Below are 25,135 nucleotides of genomic sequence, written 5' to 3'. Positions count from 1 at the left end.
GAGTGAAATTTAATTCAATTTGATTAATTCAGGATTAGATTGAAAATTAGAAATAAGAAAATCTTATTTTTGAGTTTGATTTTAAATTAAAAAAAAATAATTTGGCTTATTTAAAATAAATAAATTTAAAAAATTAGGGAAATTAGATTCTTCTGTTCGTGATCTAAAATTGAAAATCGAACTAAGTTCATCAATTCTAGATTCAAATATTCGTTTAGATATTTAATTTAAGAATAACCACTCGGCTTGATTCAATTCAGTTCGGGCCAAGATTCGAGAGTTATGTCCAGCTCTAAATAGTGATGTTGAATATTGTTTTCCAATAGGGCAACAGTTGATCTTTAAATTTCTTTATGAATAATCATGGCACTTTCAAATTATTTCCCGAAAATCAGGATATGGATCATTGAAATATTAGCAATTTTGTTTGTCACATCGTCAAATTCATTAACTTTTATATAGACTGAGACGACAAACTCTGTTTCGGTTATTTTTTTAATAAAAAATATTCAAATATAGTTAACAATTAATTTTAGACGCATTTTCAAGAATGTCCAATTTTAGGCGTGTGAATTGAAAAATTTCCTATTTTGATAATCTTGCAAAAATGTCCAATTTTCATATCAAAATGTCTATTTTACTCTCATGCAAAGATTAATCAATTTTATATCAATTTGACACAATTTTTAAAAAGAGCAAATAGCTTCTATGAGATTTGAGAAGCCATATTACCTAGGTGAGTCCGCTTGCCTACATTTTTAATTAGATTTTAATCAATTATTCTAGAACAAATGAAGAATAAATAGAAATTTCATTAACATATACAAAGAAATATATGATTTCAACTCCAAAGAAATCATTTTATTTCATGTGAAAAAATTTGTTGTCGTCGAAATTTGAAGTTGAATAGGCTCTCATCATTTCTCGGTCGAAGGTATTTTTTTTTGAACTCTCATTTTTTGTTTTGATAAGTTGTATTTAATAGTTATTGTTATATATGTTCAAATCTCATTTTTTGTTATAAGCTATTTTTTTCCCCTTCAATAAATGAAATTATTCAAACACTGAGTAGATATTTGTTGTACCATTTATCTTATATAATTTAGTTAGATAATATACTTCTATATTTAGAATATCATTTGTGGTGGAATAAATTATTACAAAAATAGTGGTTGAAGTTGAAGAAGATATAAATGCATGGAATCCCGTCATTTCATTCTCGACATTTTATAAATGTCGATAATGATAGTATAAATGTTGTTCTCGACATTTATAAACGGCGAGAATGATATTTATACTATAATTATCGACACTGTCAAATGTCGATAATAACATTAAAAACTTGACTAAGTTGGGGAAATTCCGTGTATAGCGTTTCACATATAGTATGCATGTAGCATCTTCGTTTTTTTATTTTCATTAGTGGCTGACATTATTGTTGTTTATGACATATAGCTAAGGGAGATGTTAAGAGATTTGTTGTCTTGTATGGTGGTAGATTCTTCAACATAGATGACGGGTGACCGTGAAAGTGGTCAGGAAACCAAACAACATCAATTGTTGTTCGACATAATATTACATATCAAGAGCTTGTACATAAATTATTCAAGAAGTTGAATGTTGACAGAATGAAGTTCTGAATTTAATTGAAATTTACAGTTCCGAACATGAATATACCCATTGCTGATGTAGCTGACGATGAGGATTTGTAATGGTTTATGTCTATTCACACAGAAGCAACGATGTGTGTAATTGCATATGAATATAATGCTGGAGAGCACGAACTGCATGTCGGAGTTGAGTCTTTCTCACCAATAGACGATGCATTGTGTGGACGCAATGAAGTCGGTATGTGCGAACTACAAGAGCCACAAACAATTGATAATACGGATGAAGGGTTAGGTGAAGGGAATTTGTTTATTCGAAATGCAATACAGTCGATTGATGAAGAGGACATTGTGGAAACTCAGATATTCTTTAGCAAGCAACAGTTACACACAAGGCTTTAACTTAAGGTTTTAAAAGAGAAGTTTCATTTCAAAGTTAAAAAGTCAAATCCTAGATCTCTTACTATGTGTTGTGTCGATACTACATGCCATTGACTAGTGCGAGCATCTAAGATAAAAATTTCAGAAATATTTAAGATTCGAGAGTACATACCTAAGTACACATGTTCTCTAGACGTTCGAAGAAATGCACAAATTTACGCAACGAGTGCAGTAATTGGGCATCACATAATGCGAAGGTTGGATGATGCAAACCAATCATACATTTCTGCGGGTATTATTAGGGATATGGAACATGAGTTTGGTGTACGGATTATCTACAACAAAGTGTAGAAGGCTAAAGAGAAGGGAGCTAGTGTTTGTGTCGGACAGGAAGAAGAGTATTACTTGGGCAATTACGAGATTGTTCCCGTTTTCTCACCACAGTGCCTGCATCTGGCATATCGAGAAAAATCTTATTACTAGGTATAGCAGTAGCAATGTTATATTCTTGTTCAAGTGGGCAGCGCTAGCATACCGCCTATCGAAATTTGATCAGTTCATAACACAAATAAGAACAATTCGACCATCAATGACATCTTACTTGGAACGTGTCGGTGTATCCACTGGTCACGGACAAATTTTGTTGGTAATCAATACAACGTTATGACGAATAACATTGCGGAATCACTAAATTCAGTCCTAAGACGACAACGAAGTTTCCCTATAATTTGTTGGTCGAAAATATTACGTCATTATGCAATGATGGTTTTACGAGAGAAAAAGTGCATCCACCAAATGTAGTATGACCGTGACACCAAAAATTGATGATGAATTGAGAAAATCATTCGACGTCGGTGCAACCTGACCAGTACGAAATTTGGACAAACTCCTTTTTGAGGTGGGTGTAGTTACCGAATTTCGTATTGTCGACCTTATAGGTAACACATGTTCATGTCGAGAGTTTCAGATGCGACAAATCTCATGTTCACATGCATCCGGAGTTGCTTGTGCAAAAGGGAAATCATTGTATGACTTGTGCTCCCCTTATTACACCACAGAATGTTGACGAGCTGCATACAACGAAGTTCTTCACCTCATTGGCAGAGAGTCAGATTGGGTTGTTCCTCAGCCTATTCGTTCCGTCGAAGTTTTTTCCCCAAATATATGTAGAGCACCGGTCGACCTCCTACCCAACGTCAACAGTCAATAACTGAAAGGTTGACTTTGACACGAAAATGCGGCCGATGTGGGGGTTCTGGACATAACAGGCAAACATGTCAGAATTTAATACTTTTAAGTGACACGTATACTTGAATGACATTGTGTATTCCGATCATCAAATGCCCTAATAACATGTATTATCAATGTTTTGAATATATTTTTGTGTATTACCTGCTTTCTATTTTAGTTGTTCATCTCATGTTTTAAATGTTGTTGAATATATTTTTGACTTTTACTTCTTCCTGTTTCTATCTTCGTTCTCTCTTCATAGCACTTATTTGCAATGGCTTATTTTACAATTCATTTTCAACCCTTCATACGGATTCATCCCATTTTTTGTGATTTTTTTCATATATAACCCTTGTCGTTCAAAATTTTATAGCGCACGAATATGAAGATTTGTATGGGCATTTCATTAAGTACAAACAAAACTTAATTTTAGAATGTCATAATAGATACAAACAAGAAAGCCCAGGTTTGGGGTATAACTAAAAACAAGGGAAATGGTGATCACATATATTCTTATGAGCATTTCATTACAATATCATTTCGTTCATAATATAAGTGAACAATCATATATCTAATTCATCACTGAGATTTTCTTAATCATTGTAAACATAATGTGGTAATAGATACAAAAGCAACTCATGAATGACTCGTTCTCCTAAGTCATTGGAACAGACAAAATGGTAGTCACAACAAAAGGAAGCCATAATTCTAATGCATGTCGTAGACGACTATTATACAAAATGGTGATCACCCCAAAAAATATCCATCACCTATATAGATTTTATAGCACTAGTATATGTACGTAAATATTTCACTTACGATGATCGCATCTTCTACATATCCTCCACCACGGATAAAGAGGACATATCACTTTCATACTCCTCGTCGGAGCTTATGATGATCGCGTCTTCATTTTTGGAGGGAACTGCTCCAACATTTTCATTCAATAACACACAATGTGCTTCCGATTGGACCTCTAGTGGGACGATCTCATGATGAACTTGAATTGGTTCAATTTCGTCGATTAGATTCGAAAAATGAATGGGTTGAAGGAAAATCCTCCGATGGCGGTTCGAAAGTTGACGAACATATGAAACAAAGGCATTGATTTCATCATCCGAGATCGAGTCTATGATGATCGAGTTGTCCGCGGACGACCTGGGAGGGTCAAAAGTGATAGTAACATCAATATAAAGAGTATGTTGAGTTGATGAAAACATAATCAATGGAAGAATTAACTAGTGCTATGAATTTTATTAAATTCCTGTCCGTGCATATTCAAGTAAAGTCCAGCATTTTATAGTGGAAAAACACTTGTCTGTTGAATGCATGAGAAGATATCTCACCAACCAATATGATTGAAGTCATTCACGGTGATTATTTTATTACTTTTTTCACGTCAATATGGTTGATAATGTACTTGTGCTTGGCATACCAACTTTAATTGCTATAGTAATTATAAACCTGCTTGTTACAATTTTTTACAGTTAATACTCCAATTGGTTGCCTTAACTTTTCATTAAAATTGGTTGGATTATATTTATCTTGACATTTGATGCCGTTCTCGACATTTGGAACGTCGTTATCGAAATTAAATAGCTGTTAATCTCGACACTTGACATTACAGTTGTTTAGAACGACACTTGGACCAAAAGAGGAGATTTCTTTACATTTCAACGATTTCCTGACGTTTGATATGTCGTTATTGACATTAAATAGCTGTAAATCTCGACGCTTAATATTTCATTTATCTAGAATGACGGTTCGAGAATGTATTACATACCACCATATAAACCAAAATACGCAAACTACTATGTAAACCAAAATACATATTACGTACCACAACATAAACCAAAATACATGTTGCGTACTACCACATAAAGCAAAATACATATTGCAAACCACCATATAAACCAAAACATGCAAACCATTGTGTAAACCAAAATACATATTATGTATCACCACATAAACCAAAATACACATTGCAAACCACCATATAAATCAAAATATACGAACCTCTAAATTCAAATCAACCTAAAGTTCATATCCAATCACCATTATGTGCCGTCAACCAAAATACACAGACTAGGCATCCGTCTTCTCCTCTTGCGACCAGATCGGGTGTATGGTGTCTTTGTATTCTCACTAGCCTTCTTCAGCCTCAAAATCGAGGTCTACGTGTAGGTGGATCAGCTGCCATCGAAGGTCCAATAACGACGCTATCATAAATCGACTAATCATCAATGGACATACCAACCGTAGGTACAATGGTTGGTGTCTCTTTCACAATATCACAAGCAACATATACTGACCCAAGTACTCCAATCCCACCTCCCGATGTTATGGACACATAAGGGATATTGCAAATAACTAGTTCGGTTGCCTCTCCGACATCCTGTTTGTCTGCAAAAAAATTGGGGGTTAAAACATCACGTCGGGGCTCGTCTCTACCGCCATCATCATGACCAAATCCACCATACTCATTAGCCACATTGTGTTACCCAATTTTTGTAGCAACTTCATCAAACCTTCATCGAAGCACATTCATCTCATCAGTGACATGATTTCTCAAACCACACAAATGACCTCTCATATCATTTTGGAGACTAGGGAATCTTGTGTTCATCTCTTCCTTCAAATCTCCCTTCTTGCTCTCAAATGCCTCCCGTTGTTCATTCAAGAGAGCTCTTATCTCATCTAAAGACAGGCCTTTCGATGACTAAATCCCCACGCTCTTTTTTTCTACCTTCAATGTGATGCAAACCTCGATGACGAGGTCCACCTTTGTTGCCTCTCTGGAATTTATTTGGTCAATAGTTGCTGTCATCGTTTTGTATGACATCATCTTCAATTGGACAAGCTTGTATTTCTATTGATTGAGCAACAAGACCATCTAGAACGGGGTCAGCTGCGTCTTCAACGGAACTAGATCGGTGAAGTACGACTGCAATTCTTCTACAGCAGTTGCGCGCAGCGTTACCCACAAGTGCACCTACAGGGGAAGGAAAAATAGGCGAAATGAAATATTATATATCACGAAAGTGTAAGGCAATTACGTATGTAAATCGCTTACATCTGTTTTCTCAAAAAAAATCTGAATATGTTCGGGAATGAAGTTGTTTCGTACCAAACCACCTCAACATTTTTAGGACATTGTCACAAGTCTTACATGAGAATCGAGCTCCCAACTTTGGGATTGCCTCGTACGTCCAAATCTGCATGACATTAATAACAGTAATAACCATATTTGGAGGTAAATAACAATGTGCGATGAAAAGAACTGAAATGAACTAAAATAGATGTATACTTGGACAGCAAGAGGGAATCCGTACAATGTGTAAGTCATCCTATCACAATTGTTCACTTTTGCCATGTCTGCCTTTCTTCCCCATCCACGTAGTAGTGATTTGATGAGGAGTTGAAAACATACTGTCTTCCATGTGTAGACATTGAAGAAATCCAAGTCGTCAATGATGGAGAGAGTTGTCGGATGTATTTTTACATTTCGGTCTCTTGAATTAAATACCCCTTCAATAATTAGTGCCAACCTAAACTTGTAACGATCGTTACGGTTGGCACATTTCAAGAAAACTTTCTCTAGGTCGCTACAAGTTATTCGGTCCATATTAGCAAACATTCTATCCTATAGACGGGTTTTTTCTAGGATTTAGTCAACTTCGATACCTTCAGGCACTGGACTGCACTTCAACCCGGTAATTAATGCGAACTCCGACAGTCTAAATCGTGCGAACCTTTGGTTCACCTTGAACCAAGCCTAAAACTGCTTTCGGTAGACCATCGATCTGTTTACCATTTCATGAAATAATTGAGCGGATAGTTTTAACTCCGTTAACCTTGCAACATGTCCTATACAACTCTCCTCCAACTGACGCTTTTGTTGTGGATCCAATTTATCGAGGACAACTGATATGTAGTTTGTGTTGCTCACACATGAGCCGGAATACGTTCTTCTTCCGAAATTTTATATCGATGTATCATACTCATCTACAAATTAAAACAAATGAAAACAACACTTTTAACAAATAGTATGAGAACGTACAAACGAAATCAAATATAGCATTCTTGTTTATAATGTAGTAAAAAAAAAGATTTTTCCCATATGGATAATGTAACAAAGGGTTAAGACTTAGCCTCGTCTAAGCATACATAATCAATGAAAGGGCTAATATTTAGCATAATCTAACGGCACATCGCTAATGAAATATGACCTATACTGGTACGACTTTATACCAAGACCTCAATAACTTGATTTCTTTTAAGCAAAATAATTTTTTTCATCTTGTAAATAGTTTTATAATTGTGACATGTGGTTAGATCTTTGAAAATTCGGCACATACTCAATGTTTCGAAATCGAAGATTCTGCATTTTAAATGTAAGCAAAACTTTTATGCAGGTGAAATTTTATTTGTATTTTTACCCTAAAACACTCAAATACCGACATAAGAGATATATTTAGATATGCATTATTGAAAGATATTACATTTTTTTTATCACAACTAATCCAACTAAGGATACATTGTGTTCGTTAAAATCCCGCAAGCGTACGGGTTCATTGTACAAGTAATAATTGTGATGAAAGAGTTATCGTCCCACGGGGAATAAGGTCTAATTCCAGTGTATTCGATATAATTAAATTCGTGAGATTAACTAAAAGTTGACATTTGTTTGAATAGCTAATTAAGTTCTATAACTAAAAATTTGCAAAATTTATGAGAATTTGTTTTAGAATTCAGATGAGTGAATGTATTGGATTTTCGAAGCCACTAATCAACTCTTAGTTCTAATTCTCGACCTATAACAATTATCTCAACTCATGCAATTGTGACGATCGATAATTCCACATTTATTTATTATTCTTTCTCAAAATATAATAAACCTATGATTACCACGAAGCGATCCTATTCCTAGTCCGAATTCATATGGCAAACACGCATTGATGTATAGGTTTATCACACATGATCGCACACGTCACAAATATTATTCCTAACATTCATTGTCCATGCGTTCTAATAACAGTGTTCTACCTACTGTGAGTTTTTCAACACTACAAATAAGCAACTTATTGTCCTAATGGTGTACAAACATTAAAACAATAAAGATATACATATTAAAGAAACCATAACACAAGAATTAAGATAAAAACATAAAGTCTTGAATTAAAAACTAGGAGTCAATCAGTTTTGTCATCTATCCAATACAAAAATATTTAGCCTAGCATATTAATGTAGGAAAAGCAGGAAAAATAAAGGAACGACATCACCCGAATCATTAAAGTATGAAAATAATCTGAAATCCTCCACTTTATGCCTTCAATTCAGGATCCAAGTGATGAAGTCTTGTTCTTCAATGTATATCCCGCTCTCTTTTCCTCTTTGTCGGCTTTCAATCCCATAAAAATTAGGTTCTCTGTGTTTTTGTCGACTTTTAGTATATATATCATGCAAAGAATTGTAAACCAAGACTTTCCAAAACAAAATAAGGAAATAGAATTTTTTTGTTGGAATTGAACCATGCGTACGCATAGTACATTTTGGTGCGTACGCATAGTATCATCAATTTAGATTCGAAAGTCAAATTTTTCAATCATGCGTACGCACGACCTGCAAGCCTATGCGTACGCACAGTTCAAATATTTTAGGGGCCAATTTGCAATTTGGTCCCTAAACTTTTTGAAGTGTGTGTTTTGGTCCTTTCCCAAAATTTCTTGTCCCATTAGCTTCTCTTCAACTCCAATTGACACTTGGTGTTCTCAACTCATCATTCTTTGGTCCAAATCAACTTTTGGATTATTGCATTCTAGTCCCCAAAATTTGCCTTGGTGTAATTGAGTCTTTTTTTCTGCTTATTTTCTTTATTCTTGTATCTTCCATTGATTGTAACCTACACACAATATATAAATAGGATTAACCCATATTCCATCAAATTCTTTAACAAATACTCAATTTTAATGGCCTAAATAAGTGTATAAAATACATTTATCACATTGTACTAAAAAGAAATCGAAAGATGGATCCTGTCAAAGGCTCCTAACCTACAAGCATGTTCAACACTTGACAAAAATCATTCTTAGATATTCACTAGTGAACTCTTTCATAGAGTATTCCTTGTTCCTCTAGAACATCAACTAACGAGGAATCCTTCTTAACCATAATATTGAATTTCCCAAAGCACTGTCATGCTACATGGTTGAAAGGAAAACCCCATTACTTATATTTTTTAAAACTATCTATATTTATTGGTTTATACTCTCAAAGATATCTGAAATGGTACATATTTCTTTATGTGTCCGAGATCTATGAAAAATCGTATGGATTGCAAAATTCTTCTTAACATTTATGATCTCCTATTTAGGATGGATTTCTCATCTTGCCTCCTATTGTATATAATAAAACTATTGTCGAAAAAGATGATTCAAATACAAGAGACAAGAGTGTACAACTTTATACAACATTAATATGCTAACATTACTTTCAAAATAAACCAGTAAGATTTCATATGAAGAATTCAATGGCTTATTCCCAATTGGAAAATTTTCGTTTGGCATCACAAAATGGAGTTGCCTGAAGTATTTAGATTTGGGGTTTCTTCTCCAGCTGTACCTCAAAAATTTCAAGAATTTCACGTAATATCCCGCACCTTAATCTGCTGGGTGATCCAACTTACGTGAATATCTTTTCTTAAGTTTATGGTTTCACCAGCACACATTAGCATATGTCGAAAGAGACAAGTATTATGGTGCAAAAGCAACTATTAACATATGGAAACCTAAAATACAACAGCCTAGTGAGTTCAGTTTGTCTCAAATTAGATTACTGGGAGGGTCTTTTGGTGAAGATCTCAATAGCATTGAAACTGGTTAGCAGGTATTTTTTTTTAAATTATTGGTTTGACCATAATTTGTTGCATTCCTCTTACGGATTTGAATGCACATTACTTTAGGTTAGCCCTGATTTCTACGATGGTAACAACACAGGATTGTTCACATACTGGACTGTAAGCTTATTCTTTTGTTGTTTGTTTTCTTTACATGTTAATAAAGCTCCAGGGAAAATTCTAATATCAGTTTGTAATTATAGAGTGATGCATATCAAGCCATCGGTTGCTATAACCTACTCTACTCAGGTTTCATACAAGTCAGCAGTCAATTAGCAATGGGTACAAGCATCTTTCTTGTCTTATCCTACCGAAATTCCCAATAGGATATCAGCATTCTTATGTGGAAGGTAAATTCCAAATTCACCCCGCTCTCCCTCTTGTGATGCATTTTGTGATGAAACAAAGAATCAATTATAATTATCCTTTTATAACTTTTTAATTTATCCGAAGACCCAAAAGAGGGAAATTGGTGGATACAGTTTGGCAATGGCTATGTATTGGGTTATTGTCCATCTTTCTTATTCTCTTACTTAATAGATATTGCTTTCACGATAGAATGTGATGGTGAGGTTGTAAATTCACAACCCAACGGACAACTCACTTCGACTCAAATGGGCAGCGGTCGATTCCCAGAAGAGGGTTTTAGCAAGTCTGACTATTTCAAGAATATTCAAGTTGTTGATAGTTCCAACAATCTCAAGGCTCCTGTAGAACCATACACTAAACAATCCAACTGCTATGATATGCAAACAGGTAGTAATGGAGATTGAGGCCATTTCTTTTATTATGGAGACCATGGATCAATATGAGATCATGGAGAGGCCATGGATCAATATGAGATCATGAAGCAGATAGGGCATGGACTTTTGGTGCAGCCATTTTGGTAAATAACAAGTTAGAGAGAAAAAAAAGTAAGATTTAGGTTAATATTCATTTCTAAAATATTGTAGTGAAGGTTTAATGAATTCCAATGCTGGATTTTTCCATTTTACTCATTTATTCTTGGAAAAATGTAGGTATGTGTTCTTAAGAAGATTTGATTAGCCCGACAACTGAACGTTGTAGGAGATCGACTCATCAAGTGAGACATTGATATTATTCATAATTTTCATCGATGTTGTTTTGCTTTTGGAGATTGTTGAATTTATTAATATGTTTATTTTGATGATTATTGAATAATTTGCTATCGAAATCTGCTGGGGTAAGTTGCTTTTGCTTTTTAATTAATTGCATGTGTTTAAAATTAGATACGCGTCTTTTTAGTGATTTAAGACGTTATTTATTCTTCACGGCTATCCATAATTTTTTACGGTTTTTGTTCTAGTTCTTTGGGAATTCGAATTAGAAAGAGCTTTTTCCCCCATTTATAACATCGGACACAAAATTCTCCTTTTTTTTTTGGTGGGTGATAAGATGAAAGAGATTGTGGAGATTTATATGTTTTGTATGGGGGAGGGATAGTTAAACGTTATCTTTTACGCTCATGAATGATTACTTGGAATGAGAAAGTACCAATAAATATGCCAATTTGACATCAAAGAAAAGTTCCAAGAGGACGATTTAGCAAGTTTATGATTGGATAATAAAGGAGCACTATAGCGTAATTGATATCAGTTAACCAAGTAGCCCATTTCTTTTCTTTTTGATGAAATCAATAGTTTCAAAAATAGCTTGGTGATCTTACGGAATTCTCCCATGGTTTCTATATTTCAATAAAAGGGTAGTTTCTTTATGTAGCTCGGGTTGAGAAGATTAATGAAAGTTGTGATGACGGTAAGGTTGTGTTTGCTACAACGAATTAAACTGTATAAGGAATTAAATATACAATTAGAGTACATATGCTATGTAAATATTTTTAGTGTGGATAATATTCTTCAGTTTTTTTTTTTTTTTTTTTTTTTGAAAAGAATGTTATGTGCACCATCTTTCTCAAGCTAATTGGATGATATAATATGGAGTGAGGAGGTAAATTTAAGGACAAGAAAGATGGTGCAAGTAGCATTCTCTTAAATGAAAAACTTATAAATAATATCTACCTCAATACAATTGACTTATGATTGTATTCTCTAATTTTATACATAATTTCTTCTATGGTTCAACCCTATGTGCCAAAGGTAGCCGAAAGTGCTTATTCCATTATGGGCAACACAGTTACAATCATTAGTCTTCTGCTCAAAGTCTTTCGTATTACTAATCTTTACACAAGATTCTAATAGAGAGGCCAAGGAGGATTGGTCAGTAATGGCAGTTCTTTTTAGAAAAAGGCGCAAGGGAGATTGCAAGGATCATTTGATAAATTGGCAGACAATTGTTAATGTTCTGTGTAGGATGGATTGTATCTAGTTAATTATTTTAGAAGGAGCATGTCTATGGTAACTAAGTAGTCTCAAGTTATAGCTTTTTCTATTGGAATGCTGTTCCCTTTAGAATATGTTAATCAGAGGGACATATGATTTATAGCCAAATGGATGGTATTTTAGATTTTGCCCCTATTTATTTAGAGGGATATACGATTTATAGCCAAATGAATGATATTTTAGATTTTGCTCCTATTTATTTATGCTAGACTTTAAGTTTACCTTGTGGCCAAAGGCAGCAGACCATGAGCGATTAGATATTCTCAACATGGAGGGTAATATTATGAGATTTTGCCTTGATAGTTTTCAAATTGTATATTTATATCTATTGTACCTTGCACTCTTCTTTTTCCCAGCTAGGTGGTTTAAATTCTCTTTTAACATTTAAACAAACTCCATCATTCCTATGGTATCCTAGGTTCCCAACTGATTTCGAGGTTGTTCCCAATGGTCCAAGTCAACACTCAATTCAAACTTAATGTTCAAATTTTTCAACATTCACAATTCACAAATCACATAACTAAATCATAGATGCAGTGGCATAAAATTTAAAAAAAAAAAAGAGAGAGAGAGAGAGAGAGAGAGAGAGAGAGAGAAGAGAAATGGCTCACATTCTACAAAAAACACTGTTACGCTGCCGACCTGCCGTCCCCTTCCCTTCAGCTTCGCCCAATCCCCAATCACTGGCCGATGGCCCCTTTCCTTCTCTTTCAACCACGAAATCGCACTAAATCCCTCCCAATCGCTCCTTCAGATTGCACAAATTTTACAGTTAGTAAATGTAATTGATTTGGAATTGGAGGGTTATGAAATTGGGGTTAATTTGAGGGGAAATGAACCAAGAGGGAAGAGAAATGACTCACATTCCACAGAAAACGTTGTTACGCTGTCGAGCTGCTGTCCCATTCCCTTTAGCTTCGCCCAATCCCCAATCGCCGGTCGGCAACCCCTTCCTTCTCCTTCAGCCACGAAATTGCCCCAAATCCCTCCTAATCACTCTTTCAGATTTCACAGTAAGTAAATGTAATGGATTTGAAATTGGAGGGTTATGAAATTGGGGTTAATTTGGAGGGAAATCAACCAAGAGTCGAGTCTTGGGGAAATAAACCAAGAGTCTTGCTTTGGGCGTAAAAATATAATTTCTTAACAGGGATATTTTTGTCTAAATAATTCGAAAATGGACATTGAAAAAAATGTGTACATTTTTGCAAATGACTAGATGAAATTGGACATTTTATGAAATTTCCTCTTAATTTTATTGGTGGGTTTGACACTTTGTATTAATCATCTACACGTGTCGAGTCTTGATTCTACTAGGGTTGCATAGGTTTGTTGATGATAAATTGGAAACAACATTAAAAATGTAACAAGGAATCAATTTTTTTTAAAGTTAAGTGATTGTTGAAAATCAACATCAAAATTACGCCGGTCATTGAGATTTTTAATAGTCGTAGTTTTAATTTTGATAATTGGAACATTAAATTATTTTACAAAAGGATTTTAAATTACTACAATTTTATCAATATCTATCAATTACATAGCAAATTCAGGTGTCGAGAAAAAAAATTATGAATTTTATAAAAGCAGTAAAGGTAAAATCAATTGACATGAGACGGTGTCGTTTTACTGCTGGTATTTTTGGCGGGAATCACTCTTCCTCCCGCGCCGAAGCTCTGCACTCTTCCCTCTAATATATATTCACAGTAGAGACGTCCATATGTCCCATTAGCCAATTTAAGCTATCTCCTTCATTCTCTCTCAAACCAAACAAGAGTACAATACGAGTTTAAAGAAGAAAAATATGTTCGAACTGAGGCTAGTACAAGGCAGTCTATTGAAGAAAGTTCTTGAATCGATCAAAGATTTGGTGAATGATGCAAACTTCGACTGTTCGGCTACTGGTTTTTCATTGCAGGCCATGGATTCAAGCCATGTGGCCTTGGTGACCCTTCTTCTCCGCTCAGAAGGCTTCGAGCACTATCGATGCGACCGAAACCTTACGATGGGCATGAACATGGGAAACATGGCCAAGATGCTCAAGTGCGCTGGAAATGATGACATTATCACTATCAAAGCTGATGATGGAACCGACACTGTTACCTTCATGTTCGAGAACCCTTGTATGTTCATCATTTTTATCCTAATTTGGACTTTCTTTTTAAATATCCCATTATCCTTTTGATATTTAGGCATACGGATCTGATGCTTTTTGTGTATTGTATGGGTTTATTATGCGATGGCTATGTGTTTTGTGGGTTTTCTTGAGATTAAGTTTACGTCCTTTTAGGATGTGATTTTTGTTTCATTTCATTGTTCTTTTTTCTGAAATTAAATACATAATTTGTTTTCCTGGATTACTGTTGGTTCTTTGCATTTAACTACAATTGAATTTATGATATTTTAAAATTATTTGGTTGCCGTTTGTTAGTTGATCTGGATTAGTTTTGGTTGCTTTACATGGAATTTTGCCTTTGTTTTGGCTTTTATTAGCGAAGCTAGCAATTCTCATGTTAATTCATGTAAAATGTTTAATAAATGGGATTTTAAATTCATACTTGACTAATACTTGTCATAAGAAGCTTGAAATTATGGTATTTTTGCATCATTGTTCAAACAATAGGAAGAAGCTTATATAAGAAACTGGGTGAAAGTAGATAATACAAAAGATCTGACGAATTTAACAAGAGGAGTATGCATGGTTAGTGGTTTAAATTAACTTGGATTTCAGGTTTCACAACAGCTTTAGCATCTTGTAAGGCAATATTTTGATTTTGATGCCTCCGTATCTTCAGTTTAGAACAGGTTATTTACAGGAAAAAATTCTTAGGCTAGGTTTCTCCTTGATGCTTCTCATCTGAAAGCATTTATAGGATATTTATTTATGTAGTTTGGTCAAATTGTCTATAACATTGCTTGTTGTTTTTAACTAACCTTCTCTACTTTGCTCTTCATAAGAAATGTTTTGGTCCAAACATTTATAATCCAAGACTAGTAGAGGTTTACCTTTACTGTTGCAATTCTGCTCTTATTTTCCAAGTGGTATTATTGTAAATAACCCGTGGAGAAGCAATATGGATACTATTTTCTTATCACAATTCTGTCAGTATAACTTGTTTCTAACTGGAAGAAGCTTTTGGTTCCTTCTTTTGCTAATAACTGTGGCAAGTTTATTATTATATTGTTTAAGTCGACTCTTGATGCGTGCCTTCCTGGTCTTAACTTTTTGAAGCTCAAGATAAGATTGCTGATTTTGAGATGAAGCTCATGGACATTGATAGTGAACATCTTGGGATACCAGAAACAGAATATGAAGCCCTTGTGAGAATGCCATCTGCAGAATTTGCAAGGATTTGCAAAGATCTCAGCACCATTGGTGATACTGGTACTGTTCATAAACCTTGGAGCTTTTCCTTTTCCTTTGACCCTCGTCTTATTGCTAATTCTAGTGGGTTTCATTGAGTTACTGCAGTTGTGATATCTGTGACAAAAGAAGGTGTGGGGTTCTCCACTAGAGGTGACATTGGTACAGCTAACACTGTCTTGAGGCAAAATACATCGGTAGACAAGGTATGGCTTTCTTTTTTTCTTTTCCATGCTTCATTTTTCATGAATCAGTTCTTGAATAAACCTAGAAAACTTCTGCTTAATGCAATACTTCTGAAAAATGATTAAACACGTTTCTTTTCAATCAAAATTTTGAATTGACGCTGCTAACAAAATTACGAAAGGTCTTGCCTTCACTTGGCATATAATTTTGCAGCCAGAAGACGCTACAATTATAGAGATGGAGCAATCTGTTACACAAACCTTTGCTTTGAGGTATATGAACTCCTTTGCAAAGGCCACCCCACTTGCAAGCCGAGTGACAGTCAGCATGTCTTCTGAACTGCCAGCCGTAGTCGAGTACAAGATTGCAGAGATGGGCCACCTCAGGTTCTATCTGGCGCCTAAAATTGAAGAAGAAGAGGAAATTGCAGGTCAAGCAGAGACCAGGACTAGGAAGGAAACCGAGTCTAGATTGGAGAAGAAGCCTGATGTGAAACCCGTGCTTCTTGAAGAATATGAACCTGATGAAGAAAGCAAGATTAAAGTGGAAATCAAGCCCAAAGTGGAATCCGACAATTATACTCTTGTTGAAACCAAGCCTAAGGTTGAATCTGACGAGTATACTCTTGTGGAAACCAAGCCTAAAGCAGAATCTAATGGTGAATCCGAAGTTATGGAGGTTGAATAGTTGGGTTTTTGTCGGATTATGAGTAGGAAGTATCCCTTTATTCTCATAGAATGGCAGTTGGTATCTTAAGAGTGATTGGTAGACGATTCAAAAACCTGGACCATGGTCATGTATTTTGTCTGATGAAGTCATCCATGTCTTCTACTTGTGCACAATGGTAGTAGAGAGGTGAAGAGTTGGGAATTAAATCGGCCATATCTGGAGTAGGTATCTGTAAATAATTTTCTTTGAATCCTCCATCGGGTATTCAGTTAATCAACAGATTTCTCTCCTTTAGCTGAATTATATATGCATTTTTCTTGGCATTTATGAAACTTAGACGACGGATTTGCAGAAATTCTTAGATTTTGGAAAATTCAAATTCCAGGATTAGAAAGGTTCTTTTATACAATATTTCTTCTGCTCCATTCTCTTTAAATATTGATCACATGATATACAAGTACTGCAAGATACTAGGCGCTGAGAACCTTGAAGAAACGAGTGCTTGAAATCCTAATCTAGGATTTTGCGATCTTTTACCAACAAAAAGAAGGAAAAAAAAAGGCAACTTCCATCAACCCTAAGTTTTAATGTAGAATCTAGTGGATTAACTAACACTGAGGTAAAGAAATTAGAAATTGAGCGGTAAATAAGTGAATGTTACTCATGTCTGTTGAAATTTGAATGTGTGGTTCAAAAATGAAGTTTGACAATTTTAAATGATTTATAAATTTTGCTAAAGAACATGCAAAATGGTTTAACTATTCATGAGTACGTTCCTTAATCAAAAGTAGGGAAAACAGAACACTTGACCATAATGAGTTGAGCCATTAATTAAGGGGCGACATCACGAAGTGTCGTATAGTTTCATGAATATCAAAAATTAATTAACATGCTTAGTGGTTCGGATTTTACGCTCCTTGGTTGAAAGAATGCAAGGTAAAAAGATCTTTTCTACATAAGAACGCCTATTAAACTTATACTCTGTCTAATCAGGTGTCGGATTCTGGTGTAAATGATGCTTTCCCAGCCTTCCCAGGCAAAATCCACGCTCCATCTTCAAACATGGTATCAACTTCTTCACAAGGTAGCAACTTTTTACATTTCAGAATAGTTGGATTTCGTAGTTGATGTGATTCCAGTTTAATATCTCATTTACTACGCTTCTTGGCTTCACTATAGAGGATAACACCAATGACTGTCAGAGTGTACCCAAGCATTCCAGTAACAGAGACGGGATTTCTAAATATCAATATGGAGATCACTACTGCAACTGCCCCCTTTGCATTACCAAGGACCTGAAAGGACCAGCAATTGTATTACCAAATAGGAAAACACACTCCACTATCAAAAATATACTTTCTCAAGTTCAATCTCTCCCAGTAAAACAGAAGAAAAGATATATGAATGTGATTTAATCAGATCATATATATTATACACCTGACACCCTATTTTCCTGATTCTGATGCATAAAAACCGCTTAATTTAGTATAGCTCCACAAGTGAGATGTAAGGAACCTTTAATATCCTTCTACACCTTCTGGCTTCTGTCCACAAAGAATCTTAATTACAAGTTTTCAACCTTTTCTAATGTATGTCTGATTTATTTAGTTTTAGGAACAAAGAATAGTAGAAAAATAAATACCAACAATATATGTAAGTTACATTTTCCAAATATAAGCAGAAAAGTTGATTGTACGCGTAGAACAAAGTCAACCAGGATTGCTAGAGTAAAGAAGGATCGAACAAATGATTTTACAGTACAAATGAACCTGACAGCTTTACAGTGCATTATTATTGATAAAATTGATACCTTTCTTTCTTCCTCTTGCAAGAATCATTCTCACAAATCCTTTTCAATGTTTTCAGGAATGATGCACAGAGAAATTTCAGTATTACTTTTCCCCAGAAATTTTTATCCACACGAGAAAAGGTTTTTACAAGTTCTCTTCCACCATCTAATTTGAATTTATTCAATCCAGTGGTATCCAAAGGGAAAATGAACTCTTCATGGGTAAAAGAAATGGTTTTTGTTGATGATAGAAATCAAATCAACAGATCCTACTCACCTAGCTATGACTTCACTTCCTAAGTTCACTAATTTTGATGCTCAAACAAGAGCAACAATAGAATAGTTATTTGAGAGGGAGATATTTGAATTGCATGCCTTTCTTCTTCAAATAAGAAGGGGGTATTTATAAATTTTCCTTTAAGCCTTGAGGGAGTTTCGTGATTTTAGTCTTCTTGGAAGAATGACAGAAGGCAGCTTCTTGTTGGATATCTTCTAACAGATTCAGTTGAAAATCAAGTTTTATTCATTTGCCCAAGTGCTCTTCTGTTTCTTCGTTCCCGTCACGTGTTGCTTTTCATTTCATCAATGGCTAGATGGGTTCGCAGACTTCATTTCGAGGGCTAACAATATCTTTCCAACATGTATTTTGTTTCTTAACATTTTAGTAAGGTTAATCTTAAACTATTCCATATGCACTGGGCTGATAAGATTACACTATGTTTAATAAGCTACATGAGGAATATGTTTCCGGACAAGATCCAGACATTTCCTAGCCAGTTTTCTTTCCAGTTTAAGTTTACATTTCTCTGCTAAAAGATTCACACACAAAAAAGCAACAATTATTTCATTTTCATTAGATTTTTCATGAAATGAACACAATGAAATTATTCCCACCTTCCTGTACCTAACCTTCCTCAATAGGGAAAAAGGCAAAAAGGTTAACGCAGCAGCATTATACTGAAAAAATGATTGTTCATTTTGAATAATAGCAAAAGTTGAATAGAAAAGTATGACACGAAGAAGAATATGGATTCCTACAGCCAGAAAAGTGATACGCAATATCGGTGTTATTGGTTTGCTTTTGCAGAAGATTTCTTAGAGTATGCTTTAATCATCTTTAAAGCCAACATTTATTTCTGTGGCCAGATAGAAAGAAACATCCACATTGAAAAATGTCCATGAAATGGAGAGTACTTCCCGAAAAGGTAATATACTCATGCTACAATCATTTTCTTTCAACAAATAGTTTTAGAGTGCATAATACACTGTTCTGCTTAAATATCCTAAGGAAACAAAATAAGACAAAAATTATATTTCTCCAAACCCAAAGCTACTGTCAATTTTCTCAAGAAAAATAGTGCATGTTTAAAAATCCAACCATAAGCAGAAAGGAAAAGTTAATTAGATAACCTAAAAGTAATTTTTTTGTATCCTGTTGTTTGTTTCGTAGAAATCAGATCTTGTTACTCTCCTTTCCTAACCAATGAGCTAAAATATCCATGGATCTGGTTATTGTCTCTTTGAATGAAAGTTACCGATCCCATTGATTCAAATGCCAGCAAGATACATAATATTTGCAAACTCAAATAATATTGCAACTCATGATAGGAGAATAGCATGTAACAAAAATCCAGGAATACCTGAAGAGTCAGAGCACTGGTGTGTTTTGTGACCAAAAAGTTGGTCAAGTTCACAAAATATGCGAGCGCAGAATTGAACAACAGTAACCAGACAATTCTGATATCATCTCTTGCAAGTGCCAATGTGATGCCAACTACATTTTCTTCCATTAAGAGTGTAGTGGGAAGTAGGAACACAACAGCTATAGGAGACATGTACATGAGCAGATTCATAGAATTCAGCTTTTCCCTTCAACAAGATAAGAAAAGTTTCAATAAGCATATCCAAGTTCTCTGCGTGCAAAGGCAAAACATTCTTGGCACAACTTCATCAGAAGATACAACATATCAGGAATATAAATATATTACCCTTCAGAAGAAAGCAGAATCCCCTGAACAACTGATTTGAGTGCTCTTGCGGCTGTTGCTCCAACACACATAATAAATCCAAATAAATGGAAACTTGGCTCTCCCTAACAACATGGAAAGAGTGAACAAAATAAAGTACAAAGTTGATTTCCCCCTAATGCCATAGCAAGTAGCAACAGCAATTCAACAATAACATGCAAGGCATACTAGTTACGGAGAATCAGCACATCTTTTGTATCTTGATCCAATAAGCTTGCTAGATATATATGTATTTCCTGAAGAAGATACAGAACAGACATCGATTTTATCATGGTAACTAAATTTTATATTTCTTTATCTGAAATTGATACTAATGAAAGCAATGTCCACCAGCTCAAAATGTGTAATTCATTAAACTACACGATATATGAAATTTACATTTTCAACATAAAAATTACACTGTATCGGGAGTAAAAAAATATAATCCAAATTAATTTAAAAAATTATATAATCATAATTGAATTCTGACTACAGGGTCTTCAACTAACTAACAACTTGTTATTAAGCAGACTTGAAAATACCAGATATCTCATTTTCCAAAGTCAGTGTTATATTCAGATCAATAATAATAATTTAGAATACAGACGCTGATTACTTAATCCAATTACAACTTATATTGCAAAAAAGAAAAAAGATTGACAGTATATAATTTTATGCTCATTGTTATCCTGTTACAGCAGGAATCCCTAGACAATTAATAAAACCATAATCTATTCATTCAAAAGGAAAGGGATTTCTCCAGCCCCTTGGAGCCAAGCTTACCACTTCCTACAAAAATAATCACATAATCACCATATATAACTTCAACCGGACCAACAACACACTTAAAGATGAAGAAAAAGCATCATGCTTGGCATAAAAAAATAAATAAATAAATAAAAACACCTAAACCAAGCACACCCACACACCGAATCCAATTAAAGAGTAATACAATCAACTAAATAAGAGGCAAATCAACAGACTGAATGGTTCAATTGAACATACCCCACTGGCAATGATGACCCCGGTGACGACTGGAATCAGCGTCACGTAAGTCAACCAAGCCTCCCTTTTGAGCGTCATCAAATATGCAAATACGGCTGTAAAGAAAGGCGTGGTAGCCCCGATGGCTTGGTTGAAGCTGACTGGCAAATACCTGAGCGAAATGTTCCCGCTTACAACCGAGGCGCAGAAGATCAAGCTGAGAGCAGAGATCTTCATGAACTGAACCCTAGATCTTATAGTCTGCATTGGGACCATCTTCATCCACACGATCGCAATATAGCTGAACAGAGAACAGGCGGTCATGTGGCACATGGTGAGGAAGATCGGATACTTGAAGCCATAATTGCTCAACAAATACTTGTTCAAAAGCAACACCCCAATGTTGGATGAATACCACGATGCCACTAAGCCGATAGTGAAAAATCGGCCCAATGATTTCGTTGCCGTCATTTTGCTATAACAAAAAAAAAATGGTAATCTGTATAGATTTATATATATATATATATATATAAAGAATAAATCCGTAAGGTGATGTTAGGGAGAATCGTGTATTGAAGTTTTAGGGTTGAAAAAATGGGGATGGGGAGAGAAGATTATAAGGGGCATTTGTGATTGAAAAATGCAAAACTTGAAGAAGAAAACAACAAAAATGGAAAGTTTGTGCGTTTCTCTGTGTTGTCGATCGAATTTAGACGACGGCAGAAATGTTTTTGCAGGGAGCGTCACTCAAATCACGATACTTAAAATTCCAATTAAAAGTAACGAAGGAATTAATTAATTAATGAAGAATTGATTCTGAGAAACGTCTTTAGGGAAGTTGTAAACGTGTGGAAAGGAAGCCAAATACCCCCCATTATGAACAGCTGAAAAGAGAAAATATAAAAGGAAAAAGAGGGGAGGATATTCTCACACTTACCTTCTAATAGTTTGCTAAATTAGAATACAAATGTCGAGTGTATACTCTTTTTGACAGCCTCTCACACGAGTTTTAATCATGGGATCCACTTGTGTGATATGAAAGAACTGTCAAAGATGATGTAAAGAATGCTGTACTTTAATTTATGAAACGCAACACTAATGCACATTACACCAACAATGTTAACAATTGACACATTTAGCATCTTTTGATGCAGATAAAAGTTAGATATTTTAAAAATCATGTAATAAAATTGATGAAGCATCTGATTGGAATTAATTGTTCACTTTGATTTAAATTTAATCATACTATTTAAGCTACACCAAACAAGGGCTTAGCAGTTCTAACTTTCGCTTTCATGCATACAACATGAACTCCACACTGCTATATGGTGCTTCTAACCAACATCGAGATAAAGAAAATTAGACGTAATTAAGTTCTATGAAAGACAAGAAAAAATAAAATCACATCTTATTGTAATTAATTAATATCTTAAATATATAATAAGGAAATTCAATCATTTAGGGTTTATTTGTCCAAAATGTGGAATTCAGGATTCAGCTGCAGGATTCCATTCCAGATCCCAAAGAATGCACCAAACAAAACTTGGTGTCCAGTCCAGATCTAAGAACTTCATTCACGAAATTAGATTTTATACCAGTGAAAAATGAAGAAAATTTTTGGATTCTATTTGTAAAATTGTTTTATCGAAAGATTGTGTGGTTGAAAGTGAAGATTCACTCGAAGTTGACTACTTTTCTTGCACTTCACTTCTGTCTTCGGAAATAATTATGTATTTATGAATTTCCGACCTAATATTAAAAGGGTAATTATACTACCAACACATATTTTATCAATTAAACCATAATTTTAATTAATTTTTTCATTTTCTTAAATGTCCTAAGTAAAATTATTTTATTGATCACACATTTAAAAATAATTTTTGTGTAGACACCACAATCATTAAATTGTCTCCATTTTCCTTTTCCCTAAGGCGGTGCCGCAGTGCTGCATGGTGCAAAAATGCAAATACATCGTTTAGAATGTTTTAATGAGGCGCATTCCTTTTTTAAATACTACCAAAATCCTTTCATGCCATTTTCAAACAATAATCCATGGGGAAGTGAGAGAACTTCTTTCTTGTTCAAGAAATAGGTTGGAGTGTTCCAACTTTGAACTTGCAAATATATACATACAAGGAAATCCAAGTTTTATTTTTGTTCATTTGGGTTAATTTTTCGTTCTGCAAACCCTAATTTTGATTAATTGGATCTTGGGTTTCTTAGTCGGTTGGTTTGTCGTGCCAAGCTGGTGAATTTGTTAAGTGAGTGCTTTATTAGATTCATAATTATCAATCGTTTTTTAATTAGCAATTGGTTGTCTAGAAAGTCATGTTATTCTTAAGCCCTTGTCTAGAGCCAATTTTTGGGCATAAAAATGAATTACCATTGGCAGCCGTCGTTTTTTACTGCCACTCTCACGTGCGGGTCCCAATTGACCAAAAACATTTAAAAGAAGATTTTTTTTTATTTATTATTTATTATTATTATTATTTTTTTTTTGGGGTTTAGAAGTTGCAGCAGACAAGCCCTAAATTTCCGGGCTTTATTGATTCGACAATGGACATGTTCGGTAGTGATTATAAGAATTAATTTTTTGACTTTTAGAGAAAAATGTGGGTCTCATCTGTGAGTAAAGAAGTAAAAAATGACGGTTGGAATTGTAAAATAATGATAAAAAAAATTATTTTTTGAGATGAAAAATTGTTACCAAACAGGGCAATGTCTAAAAAGTGGATGTTCTTATAATTTACTTGTGACTATCAACTTTATTAATGGATTATTGAATTGGTGATTAAATTCTACAGCCATGTGTAGAGAATTGCAAGTTATTGAGTCGTCAGAATAGTTTTTGAACATTCAATACGTGGTTTCTTTAGGTTTCATTCATATTTTTATGCAAGATTCAGAGTCTGGTCTCAATTGTATAGTTGTAGCTTGAGACAACAAAAATTAAAATCAAGTGAAACGATATTAATTTTGAGATTGTGCTATGAGATCTGGAAAGATGAGGAAAAGGAGGAGTAATAATGTAATTTTTCTTTATTTTTAATTTTGGATTAGGGCTATAATTATAAATTTGATTGCAGTGTATTTATTGTAAATTATATTTCATATGTGGTGTGATTATAATATGGTGTGGTAAGTAAATTTTATTTTGGTAATATAATTACCCATATTAAAATATGTGAATATAAGAGTTAATACAGTTTGAGCTTTTGGCCTATTTTCAAATCAAACTATTTAAAAATAATTTTAAGAAAATTAAAACCAAATCGAATTTTAATTTATTTTCCAAACAAATTACCGAACCAAACCTAAATGGAAACTTCTACAATTTAAGGATTTACTTTTCCACGGTATGTGGATCATTTTGTCGAGGTGCATTATATGATTTGGTACTTTAAGGCTTTTAACAAGTATATTATTGACATATACCTCGATAATTTGTCGATCTGTTTGGAAAACATATTGTTAGACAAGTCATTGGTATATTGCTCTCGTGTTTTTTAATCTAAACAACATTGCTTTATTGTAATATAGGTCTCTATCGATTATATACAAAGTACGTTCCTCATCTCATCCAACTCGTACTTTAGGATTTAGCTATACCTTGAATATGCATTCGTAGCTCAGTAGCTCGTAGGCTACCATAGCATTGACTAACTAA

General features: G+C 34.3%; 2 protein-coding genes and 1 pseudogene across 2 annotated transcripts; 2 read left to right on the top strand and 1 right to left on the bottom strand.

Moving 5' to 3' along the window:
* The first annotated feature begins 6,938 nt into the window (after positions 1-6,938).
* Positions 6,939-10,925, top strand: LOC111383630 (annotated as a pseudogene).
* Positions 10,926-14,274: 3,349 nt separating this feature from the next.
* On the top strand, positions 14,275-17,012 carry LOC111383639 (proliferating cell nuclear antigen-like). The gene is made up of 4 exons (XM_023007758.1): positions 14,275-14,593; positions 15,703-15,855; positions 15,943-16,040; positions 16,234-17,012. The coding sequence occupies exons 1-4, from the start codon at positions 14,275-14,277 to the stop codon at positions 16,705-16,707; spliced, it is 1,044 nt and encodes a 347-aa protein (XP_022863526.1). The 3' UTR covers positions 16,708-17,012.
* A 482-nt stretch (positions 17,013-17,494) lies between these two features.
* Positions 17,495-22,347, bottom strand: LOC111383632 (probable sugar phosphate/phosphate translocator At3g11320). The gene is made up of 4 exons (XM_023007746.1): positions 21,490-22,347; positions 20,467-20,570; positions 20,119-20,347; positions 17,495-17,984 (listed from the first exon to the last, which is right to left on the bottom strand). The coding sequence occupies exons 1-4, from the start codon at positions 21,937-21,939 to the stop codon at positions 17,838-17,840; spliced, it is 930 nt and encodes a 309-aa protein (XP_022863514.1). The 5' UTR covers positions 21,940-22,347; the 3' UTR covers positions 17,495-17,837.
* Between the last annotated feature and the right edge of the window lie 2,788 nt (positions 22,348-25,135).

Source organism: Olea europaea, unplaced genomic scaffold (genome assembly GCF_002742605.1).
Source record: "Olea europaea var. sylvestris unplaced genomic scaffold, O_europaea_v1 scaffold2729, whole genome shotgun sequence".
NCBI lineage: Eukaryota > Viridiplantae > Streptophyta > Magnoliopsida > Lamiales > Oleaceae > Olea > Olea europaea.
This window is presented reverse-complemented; position numbering and strand designations above follow the sequence as displayed.